We start from the raw sequence: 11,615 nt of genomic DNA, 5'->3' as shown, positions 1-11,615 counted from the left end.
TGTTTGCTGTTTTTTAAATGTTTTTCTGTTATTTATAAAGTTAAAGTTTACTGTTTAAAATGTTTGAAATCATAAAGTGCACTTAATAAACCCTTTGTTAACCAAATTTGACTTTGTTCTGACTCTTTTTTAATTTGTTGTTGTATTTCCCCCCCATTGAGATGCACTGAATAGGTTTCAATGCATTTCAATTGGGGAACCGCGTTTCGCATAGCGATGTTTCCTATGGCGATTTTTGCTTAAGGATGACAATTCGTTCCTATTGGAACGGATTATCCGGTTTTCAATGCATTTCACTGGGAAACCGCATTTCGCTTAGCGATGAAATCGCTTAGTAGCATTTTTTTGGGAACCAATTAACATCGTTAAGTGAGGCACCACTGTATTATTCGACAAATCAATGAATCGATCCATTGATTCATCTGCACTTTAAATGGCTATAACACTGTCCCCAATCACCTAGAGACATCAACGTTGCAGGAAAGCTTCCTCAGATGCTTTTCTACAACCCCTGAAAGTTTGGTGAACATTGGATCACAGACCCCGTGATACATAGTCATAAAGAGGACCATCCCCAGGAAAGCTCACCCCAGGTACTTAGAGATTCCAGAATCACAAGGGAGCTTCCTATGTATTTCCCCAACATGCCTGCCAACTTTAGTGAAGATTGGATATCGGACATCCAAGTTATTCACTCACAAATTGGGTCCCCCCAGAGAGTTTACCACATGGCATAGAAGCCCATTTTGCCTACCAGCTGCTGACCATCTGATCAGAAGCCGATAGGCAGACATCCCTTCCCCCACACTGCCAGCATGCTAAGGAAATCTTTGCCCTTTGCAAAGATGGCAGCTAAAGCTTCATTACCCTAAATGAAGCTGCAGCCACCATCTTTCCAAAGTCTCCATTTTTACATGCGTGGCTCCGAGGCCAGAAGACCTCGGCAGCAGCAATTAAGGTAAAAGGGTATTGGTGTGTGTGGCGTGGGGCCTAAGGTAGGGAGAGGGGGTAGGCTATAGTATTGGGTGGCTGTGTGGGGTGGTGCCTGTTTACCGCTGATCTGCTGATTGGCGGCCAGTAGGCAGAATTGTTTTTTTTTAATATGAAGGTCAAATAAAAACAGGTAAATATTCATCTCTTCGTATTTGTGGGGGTCTCTGAAACCGACAACTACAAATCGACAAATATTTAATGAATCAGCTATATTCGTCGGAAAAAACGATCCGTTTTTATATTCATCCCTATCTCTACTCTGGGTACACCCTTATTCCAACAATAGAACCAAAGAGTTCTGCTCTTGACCACAATAACCACTCACCCACCAGTCTCCTACTCCTGCTTTGATAATGTGTTTTCCTCACATTTCCCCTTTCTAGACTTCTGCCATAGCTCTTGTTAAGGTATATAATTTTTATATAGCCTGAACATAATATGTGTGTGTGCAGAACAAGAATAAGATGACGTCATTCCTTCATCCCTGGCTGATGCAATCCACTGCAATATGAAGATTGCCACACCTGTGTGCATGAAGTCACCTCAGACGGGATTGGACCAGGCTGATACCAGAATTGTATTTAAGAAATGAACACTGTACAGTCTTTCTCTTCTCCTGTATATTGATGTCTGCATGTCATGCTGCTGGTTTGAACACTGAGCTACTGAAGTGCTGTATGTATGTATATCCTGTATATATTTTGTAAATACACTGCTGAAAAGAAGAAGCTGTTGTGTGCGTTTATCTGCGCTTTACTCTGCAAGAGACAAGATAAAGTCACAGACGCACACTCCCTTAACAGCTCTATTTCTAGGTTGTTCTTTAAGTCCTAAAACACATTGAACATCATCTCCCTCCAGTAATCACCCTGTGCATTTTACTCTGGAGTTGTGTAAGGCAGTATAGCAACATCATTGCATTTTAGGTGCTCTTATGAGAAGCAGCATTGCATAGGAGAAGGTTCCCTGTTCAATCCCTGACATTTCCAGTGAGTAAGAAACTGTTGAAATTGTTGAGCTAGACAGAAGAGTAGTGTCAGTGCAAGGCAGCTTCCTGTTTTCACTGGTTCTAACAATGTACCACTTAGTGCTGTCCTGGTACTATTTGTGAATGTTTACATTTCAGTTCTGATTCCTGTCTGCAGTGATCATGAGTAAAAATTAGGCACTGCATGTAACACATCTCTAAGGTCAATTGCCTTTTCACTAATTCATGTATGATTTTACTAAATCAGAGCTGGATTTCCTTGTGGCTAACAGGGCAATTCCCTACTCTTCTTACACTCAACAGAAAAGGAGACCTACTGACTTCAGGCTGAATTGGGACTTCACACTCCGTAATGACTGCTTCAGAATCCTTTGAAAACTTGGCTTTGACTCTAAAGCCAAAACATTCCCACGGCCCAGTTTCTATTTCAGGGCTTCTGTGTCTATTTAAAATTCATAAAAATGTGAGATCTGTACGCTGAAGGAGCTGTGCTGTGCTTTTCCTTCTAGACAAAAAAAATGCAAAACTACATGGCAACATATCTCTAGATCACGTTACTTAAAAAAAAATGATGATTTTGAACCAGTGATGATTGCTTGACTGCTGGAAGGTCCTATTTGGATATTGAGAAACTCAGTAATATTTTAGTACTTAAAAAAGAAGAAAAAGGAGAAGGAGCATTCCAGCAAGATTCTCACACAAAGTAAAAAAACTAGGTTAAAAATAAGAAAGCTAACAGATGTTATAAAAAGAAGGATGTTGATAACAGAGAGAGGCTAAACTGAAATGAACAACAAGGGCTGCGCTTAACAATACAACTTTTCTCAGGAAACCTAAGTCTCCGGTGACAATTAAGAGCCACAACAAGACAGGATGCATATGGATCCAACTGCTGAGCACAAGGGATATGGGAGGCAAACAATCTCTGTTTCATTGTCTTAATATGTGCTTTGTAAGACTTACTTACGCAACCTGAGCTTGCAACAGGGAAGATCACTGCATTCATTGCTCCTACGCTCTGTAAAGATGGAAACTCTCCTTCAGATCTTCTGGCTCGCGTTGCTTTTGGCAGTGATGGCCCAGCCCAGTGAAGAGGTTGAAGCTTTGTGTGCTGGCACCACTTGCTATACACTCAACTTTGGGAGGCTCAACTGGATGGATGCTCAGCGAAACTGCAAAAACAATGGGGGCAACCTGATGACTCTGAAGAGCCGAGAGGAGGCTTTGCTGGTTCCTGAACTGCTGGGCAAGATGCCCCCAGGCACAACTGGCACAGACATGGAGGTAAAAATATGGATTGGGCTCCATCGAGAGAAGGGCAAATGCTACCAGCACCACCAGCCGCTGAAGGGCTTCACCTGGGTGACAGGAGGTGAGGAGACTAAATACTCTAACTGGGGACGGGAGCCTATGGGTACCTGCTTGACAAAGAAGTGTGTTGTCCTTCAGCAGACTCCTTCCTCTTCTGAGGGGCTGGTCTGGGCAGATACCTCATGTAGTCGTATTGTTGAAGGCTACTTGTGCAAGTTCAGCTTCCAGGGAATGTGCCGGCCACTTGTACTGGCGGGGCCAGGGACTGCCAAATACACCACCCCATTTGGCGTGACTACTACTTCCCTTGTAGCAGTGCCTTTTGGCTCCTCAGCTGAAGTGGTGTGTGGCCCCAAGGGAGAGGAGAGGACTAACACCTTCCTTCTGTGCAAGCCACAAGCAAACAGCAATACCTCTGAGTGGAGCAGCCCGGGGCCATTTTGTGCTTCCCCTGCATATGGCTGCAGTTACAGCAATGGGGGTTGTGAGCATGAATGCCTGGACCTAGGCGGGGGCTTGTTTCAGTGTGCTTGCCATTCAGACTACCAGCTTGGAGGAGACCAGCTTTCCTGTGTCCCTGTGGACTACTGTAGCTCTAACCCATGCCAAGGACAATGCATCCCACAACAAGGAGGCTTTACGTGCGCCTGCTCTGTGGGTTATATGCTGGCAGATGATGGGCTGAGATGTGTGGATGTGGATGAATGCAGCATTCCCCAACACCCCTGCGAACAGATCTGCATTAACACAATGGGCAGCTTCACGTGCCACTGCAAGCAAGGCTACCAGCCTTCAGGCCCAGATAACCGGACTTGCCAGGACATTGATGAGTGTGCCAGGGACAAGCCATGTGAGCAGCTTTGTGTCAATACACCAGGCTCCTTCCTCTGCTCCTGCCAGCGAGGCTATCAACTAGAGGGCATCAACGGCAATTCTTGTCTTGATGTGGATGAGTGCCAGGAGGAGCTTTGTGAACACATGTGCATCAACCATCTAGGTAGCTACCAGTGCTCTTGCAGGTCTGGCTGGATTCTGGCCCCCAATGAAGTTTCTTGCCTCCCTGACACTACCAGTAGCACCTTCTCTCCTCCCACCCAGAGAGACAGAGAACAGGCAAGTTCAATGAACAGGGATCATGTTTCAGAGGCTCCAGCCCTGCTACCTGACTCTTCTGTTCCAGCTGAACAAGACAAAGCCCTTGTATCGCAAGATTCTACCTCCCAGACAAGTGTATTCAACAGTCCACTGGATGCTAACAACCATGTCAGAGATGATCACACAGACAACAATAGTGGCAGCTTGAAGCAGCTCCTGTACTACACTTTGGGTGGGGTGGCTGCCTTTTTACTGTTGGCTTTAGTTCTCAGCGGAGTCACCTACAGGAAAATGAAAGCCAAGGACACCAAGAAAAAATCAAAGAGTGCAGCGGACAATTACTCTTGGGTGCCAGATCAGGGGGAGAGCAGGGTAGGAAGTAATGAATACATGTAGTCAACACTGTGTTTTTAATGTAACAGTGACTGTGAAGAAGGAACAGAGTGGAGGAAATTATGTAAGGGGGTGGGAAAGTATCTATTTTCACATCACAGTTGGCTAGGGGAAAGCAGAGATAGGGTTTTATGGCAACCACAGCAAATTGTTCACCCATGGTACAAGTCTGGTTTTGTAACTCACTTTATAGTTGTTTTTACCTTGCAGTCACTGTGCCTGATCTGTTAAGCTTTATGAAGAGTAGAGATGACACTGACAACCCTCCTGGGTCTTCCCGCTGCTTTGTCTTTTCCTATAGAAAGTATGAGGGGATGTTAGAATAGCTGCATGTAGTCTTTTGACAGGTAGTGCAAAGAGCTATTTGGAAGCACCCACAGAACAGCAAGTTGGGTCAACTTTCCCTTGCAGCTCCTTGATCTATGCACTAGGTATTCCTTTCTAAAATATCACAGGCACATTCAAATGTGCATCTTTCATCTTTCGCCCATCTTTACCTCCAAATGAAACACCAAGAATACAGTTGTAGAATTCTGTCAGGGTCGAGGGGAATGACATACGTAAGGACACCCAGTAAGCACACCCCATAGTCACCTGTTTTCTATTCTTGCAAAAATCCTCAGAGGCAAACTTGGAGTGAGCCCTCAAACTGCTTTGGTCTGTTTATGTTTGTTTTCACCCTCATGTTTACAATAGTGGTGACCTATCAATGTGCACCCTTTAAAAGGCTCACTCAAATGAAATTAGACAAACTTAAGTGATATAGTATGGCAGTGGTTCTCAACCTTTGGTAACCCAGGTGTCCTTGGACTGCACTTCCCAGAAGCCTTCACTGCCAGCAATATTGGCTGGGGCTTCTGAGAGCTGCAGTCCAAGAACACCTGGATTATCCAAGGTTGGGAGCCACTGAGCTATGGTTTAATTAGCTTGTGAATTGGCTGAGTTTGGTTAAGTTGAAAACAGGCCAAAGCTATGAGACTATTAGGAAGTGGTAGTCCTTTGTGCATATTTATGCTATGATCAATGACATTTTGTATGTTTTCCAAAAAAACACACACATACAATTCCTTGGGGATTATTCTGTCCCATTATTGTTGCAGCATCAGCAGTAGACCTGAATAATCTCTTGTCTTCTATAACAATATCAAGGTGCTCAAATGTAACAAGGTATATCTAGTGACTATATGATGTTGACAGGAAACAATTTATTCCATGATTGGGTGCATGGAACAAAGTCATTCAGGGGAAATAAAGAGAAAAATGAAACTTGAGAAATAAGTTTTTTAACTTTTAATTGTAATAGTTATTCTGTGCTGAGTAAAACTGTTTCATACTCCAGTCTCTTGCGAATCATTTTTATGTCTTTATAGTAAGTATTATAGTAAGTAAGTTCTATTTATATATTTAATTTGGACTTTTTCTTGCAACATTATTTATTCTTTTAAAAATCACTTTGTCAGCCAGTGTGATGAAAAGAGGTGATATGGAATGATTTCATTATTTATAACTGACTGAAACTCAGAATCTATACATTTGACAAGACATGTGTACTGAACTCACAAGAGAGTTGTAGAACTATTTTCTGCCCCTTAAATGTAAAGAGATCTTCCCTTATTTTTTTAAATAAATGACTAATAACTTTTAGGCCTCTGCATTAAAACTAGGTAGTGCATAGGAAATGACTACATTCATTGGCCATACTCTCAATTAAATGACATGAAAATAGGATTAAATTAGTCCTAGCCCAAGACTCAGGAGTAACATGAACCACGGTTGCAAATCAATGATATAAACTTTACTGGGTTGAGTATGTGTGTGGGCCCTCACATACGCACAGACTGAGCCATGTTCAAACTGTCAAAATCAAGTTGGAATGAATGGGCACAGAGGTAGTCAGATCTTAGATGAATCTAAAATGTGTAGGTAGAGAGCCTGCTTTTACGGGGCTCCTGAGGTCATGGAAGAAACTGTGTAGGTACAGCTGCAAGTGTGTAAACTGCTTCCGTTCAATACATGGAAATCCGCTACTGCTATTCCATCTACATCCAATTACTGAAGGGGCCAACAAAGCCTTATTATACAGGCTTTGGAAAGTTGCATAATATTTCAAAGATTTTAGTGGTCATAATTCTTTCCTTTTTAAAACGATGCATAAAGGGTAGTATGAATTTTTTTAAAGATAATAATTGCTTTATTTATTGATTGATTCATTCATTTATTATTATTATATTTTTACTGCCCCATTAGTGCAAAACACTGTTCTGGCTGGTTAATGACCAAAGAATCTAACAGTAAAACAATAACCAGTAACACAAATACTGTATAACAAATAAAACAATACAAATATTTACAGGACTGCAAGAGTCAGTTACCTGTGTGAGAGCCATGTAACTCCCTCTCATTTGCAAGCTAACACAATCTCTCTAAATATGCAAATATATAATCACAGGCATAATTAACAGTGATATCATTGGTGAACTGATGTCCTCTGATAGTAAGTTATTCATATTTTGTCTTCTTGTTGCAAAGTAAAATGCCTCTGCTTTAGATATAATATTTATTTGTTAAAATAAGAATGATTTGGATTCAGCATCTGCTTTCTGCAGGTTGGGGTACTCTAATTGTAGAAGATGTGTTTGGGGGGGTTCCCCCCCACAGTTTACCCAACTGTAAGTATGCTCAACCTAAACTTTCTAAAGCACTTTGTATTTCTTGGCAACAAGATTGCTTTTTTAAAAAAATCTGATTAAGAAATATTTTGGCATATATACTACCAAGAGAAAGACTTCATAAACGTGTGATATGGCCTGCCAGCAAGTGAGATACAAATCTATTTCACAAGCTCATAAATTAGGATGATGTATAAAAATCAGATACACATTTGCCTCCACATGTACATTCCGCAGAGTAGGCATGTTTTGCTTAATAAGTGTGTGTGTGTGTGTGTGTGTGTGCGTGCGTGCGTGTGTGTGTGTGTGTGCACATGCCAGCTGCAGAATGGTATGCCAAGTGGAATCATACTATCTAACTTCCATGTATTGAATAGGAATTGATTGTTTCAATGCATAGTGAGGAAATTCTGTCACCAATTGTGTGGGTATGCTTGTGCTGTCCCCCCCCCCCCCAAATACATAGTGCCACCACCAATGTAATGGAAGATTCTAAGAAAATTTAGAATGTTCCCCAACTTGAGTGTGTGCACACATCTGCACATGTCAATCCTGATTTATAGGAAAATCTAGAATCTTTCCCAACCAGCTGCCACAGACAGATACCTAAATCACTGAGCTATCCAGAGGGCTAAGATACTTCCAGGTATTCCAAATACATCTTCCCTACAATCTTTGATGACTGGTTATGCTAGCTGGGGCTGATGGGAGCAGCAGTGAAAAATAGTGGGAGAGACATTGCTTGGGAAGGGCTGATCAAGAGGGAGACACCTAATGAGGTAAGGAGTTATGAGCAATTCAGCTTTAAAAAACGACAGGGACCAAGACTGTCAATTACCTGTATCTGGATGTCCCTTCCCACTCTTATTTGTAACTTTTGGCTTGCCCTATGTGATCCTGAACACAATTCCAAAATGCAATTCTAGAAATAGAGTGCAACCATAAATTATAATAAGAGCTAGGAAGAAGAGAGAGAAAAAATCCAGTTATCTGCAGGTAAAAACCCAGTGCTTTATTTTGGCACGTCCCTCATTCATCACCAAGATAGCAGGGTTGCAAAAATGTTATTCTTAAAGTAATGAGTGTGGAATTCATAGACAAATAAGAGAGGTAAGTGGGTTTCAGGCATTGTGGCCTCTCTTGGTTTTCTACAAATGACCACTTGTAAATGGTTGCCTCTAGGCTACTTCCTCCTTAAATCAATTTTCCCTTCTTCAAAAAAGCAAAAAGCCATGAGGTCCTTGTATACAATTTGAAGACAATGATGACCGAAAACCTTTATTAGGCTACTTAAATACCACTGGCAGGAGCTTTCAACTCTACAAAAGTCTTCTTCAGACTGGGTACAATATTACAGAGCTGGGAGTGGGGCGGAAGAAACAAGAGTACTGATAACCATGGTTAGATATATAGGTCATATTTATTTGTTTAAAGCAAGTTTAAAACAGTTTAGGGCCATGGGAAGCTGAAACAGACTGGTTGGGTTTTTTTTTCTAAGTCTGAAAATGTTGTTGTTGTTGTTTAGCCATTTAGTTGTTTAGTTGTGTTCGACTCTTCATGACCCCCATGGACCAGAGCACACCAGGCCCTCCTGTCTTCCACTGCCTCTGGGAGCTAGAAACTTGCATAGGTTTTCAAATTTATTAGATAACACTTGGACATAAGTACAAACTGTTTTTAACTGTATAATCCACATCCTCCAAGGTTAGCCAGAGACTTTCAAAGCAGCAAGAAAACACTGAAATAGATATATGAGATTATGAAACAGATTAAAACATTTGTTAGCATTTAAAACAGGTAAAATATGATTCAAAATGGACTGCTGTCACACAACACATCGTACAGTGAAAGAAAGGAAGGGCTGAAGTGAAGACATGAGACTCGCGGAGGAAAAAAGGAAGACTGAAAAGATGTGGGCTAAGATTGTACTGTAAATGAAGGAAACTTGGATTCAGATCTCATCTCAGTCACATGATCATACAAATCAAAATACTATTCGTTCTGCCTCTCAGGGTTGCTTCCAAATTGAAGTTTGGAGGGAACAGTGTTGGCTTATCTTACATTGTTAATGAAAACATCCTGAAATTATGTACGTGGCACATTTGAAGTGCTCTGTTGTCTTTGCAGAGCAAGATATACTGTGAAATGAAATGAAATAAAAACTTCCAAGCCACTGTTCGTCTGCAGCACACAGGTGTAACCTAGTGCCTTCTAGATGTGTTGAACATTTAACTCCCATGCTAACAGGGAATGATGGAAATTGTAGTCAGGCACACTTGAAGGACACCAGGATAGTGGAGACAGGTTCAGAGATAACAAAAGCATTTGATGCAACATATGTGGAAGCAATGGTTGTTGTAGGTTTTTCAGGCTGTTTGGCCATGTTCTGGGGTTTTTTTCTTCTGTGGACACAGACAAAGTTCCAACTCGTATCCTCTGAAGATGCCAGCCACAGAGACTGGCGAAACATTAGGAAGAAAAACCTCCATAACATGGCCAAACAGCCAGAAAAACCTACAGTCATTGGATCCCGGCTGTGAAAGCCTTTGAGAATACAGCTGTGGAAGCATCTATCTGATATGAATGAATCTGAAGCATTACCTCAAAATATTGCTTTGACCCTTCTAGATGAACTTGTGTCCCCCTCCACCCAAAATCTCTCTTTCTTGAAAAGCTCCATTGAAAAGCATCATGCTCTTGCTTCTCCTGGAGGATGAAATAAATTTCCCTAGAAGCTTCACATGTTCTAATATGTTTGCCTTTCCATGCATAGTCTCATGCCACTCACCCCAGCATGTTACAGTTAAGCCATTTTCTGACTCAGTAATGGCCAAAAAATGTGTTATTTGCAGATGTGTATTGTAACATAGCAGTTCTTTTTCTCTCATAGGATTAACAGCTTGGGACACAATTTTGAGACCCCCCCCCCCAAAAAAAAACAGCAGAAAAAATAGAGTGCCTAAATTTCCCTTTGCAACTGCTCTCAAAATGTTTCTATCTGCCATCCTCTTCTGGGATTCCAGCAGAATATCTTAGAAGTTAAATATGCATATGAACCCCATCTGTTGGTTGGGATGAGAAAAACAGCTTAAAGGGCTATTCTAGCAGATTGGTGGCCTCTTTTGCTCTAGCAGAAGTAACAATTTAAACCATTGTTAAATGCTTGGCTCCCTCCCAAAGTTCATTTTCCCTAGTAAGAGAAGCAGCCACCATTTGTGTAAAAAATGTGTAGACTAGCCCTGACATGAAACAAGTGCATTATTGAAGAAAAATCTCAATGTTCTTTCTTGGTCTTCCCTAAACACGCTAATATAGCCTCTAAGTATTGAAGAAGAAAAGTTATATTCTCTAAACTGAATAAGCCATGTTTTTTTAAAAAAAATACAGTGGTGCCTCGCTTAATGATGATAATCCATTCGAGGATAATCGCCGCTAAGTGAAAACATCGTAAAGCAAAAATAAAAACCCCATTGAAACGCATTGAAACCCATTCAATGCGTTCCAATGGGGTGAAAACTCACCGTCCAGCAAAGATCCTCCATACGGCAGCCATTTTTGCTGCCTGTATAGTGAGGAATCCATCCCTAAGCACAGCAGGGAGCCATTTTAAGCACCATTTTGAAAACCCAACGATCAGCTGTTTTTGATCATCGTAAAGCGAAAATCGGTTCCCAAAGCAGGAAACTGATCATCACTAAGTGAAATTTCCCCATTTAGACCATTGTCGTAAAGTGGATTCGTCGCAATGCAGGGCAGTCGTTAAGCGAGGCACCACTGTTCTGCCTTAAAATAGGAGGATGGGGCTACTATTAAATGGCTACTTGCATCTGCAAACCATCTGCGGGGCATAATTTGCCAGTTTGGGGGCATCTATTTCAGAGCTTGGAGGTGTTCAGAGGGTGCAGCTCACCAAGGTCCAAAGAAGTACAAAATGGCCTCCAAACCATGAGACATTGCTAATTCCTGCTCTGAATTGCCTTCCACATGTTGAAAAGCTGAGTGACATCACCACTGACCTTTGTAATGTCTCTGATTAATCCACTGAGAGTGAGATTAATTTCTGCACAGCTATATATGCTATGTAGCTGAATGACACAGGGGTGGCTGCTTCCCAGCTTGCAATAGCAGCAGTAGTTGGTAGGAAGCAGTGAACAATCATGAGGATC

General features: G+C 41.6%; 1 protein-coding gene across 1 annotated transcript; it reads left to right on the top strand.

The window, feature by feature from the left end:
* The first annotated feature begins 2,632 nt into the window (after positions 1-2,632).
* On the top strand, positions 2,633-6,118 carry CD93 (CD93 molecule). Its single transcript, XM_020812773.3, has one exon. The coding sequence runs from the start codon at positions 3,008-3,010 to the stop codon at positions 4,781-4,783; it is 1,776 nt and encodes a 591-aa protein (XP_020668432.3). The 5' UTR covers positions 2,633-3,007; the 3' UTR covers positions 4,784-6,118.
* The last annotated feature ends 5,497 nt before the right edge of the window (positions 6,119-11,615 follow it).

Source organism: Pogona vitticeps, chromosome 4 (genome assembly GCF_051106095.1).
Source record: "Pogona vitticeps strain Pit_001003342236 chromosome 4, PviZW2.1, whole genome shotgun sequence".
Classification (NCBI taxonomy): Eukaryota; Metazoa; Chordata; class Lepidosauria; order Squamata; family Agamidae; genus Pogona; species Pogona vitticeps.
Note: the sequence above shows the minus strand (reverse complement) of the source record. Positions and strands in the feature narration are given on the sequence as shown.

What these genes read in the sequence shown, in the direction of transcription:
- CD93 (XM_020812773.3), top strand. Translation starts at nt 3,008, where the DNA reads ATGGAAACTCTCCTTCAGATCTTCTGGCTCGCGTTGCTTTTGGCAGTG.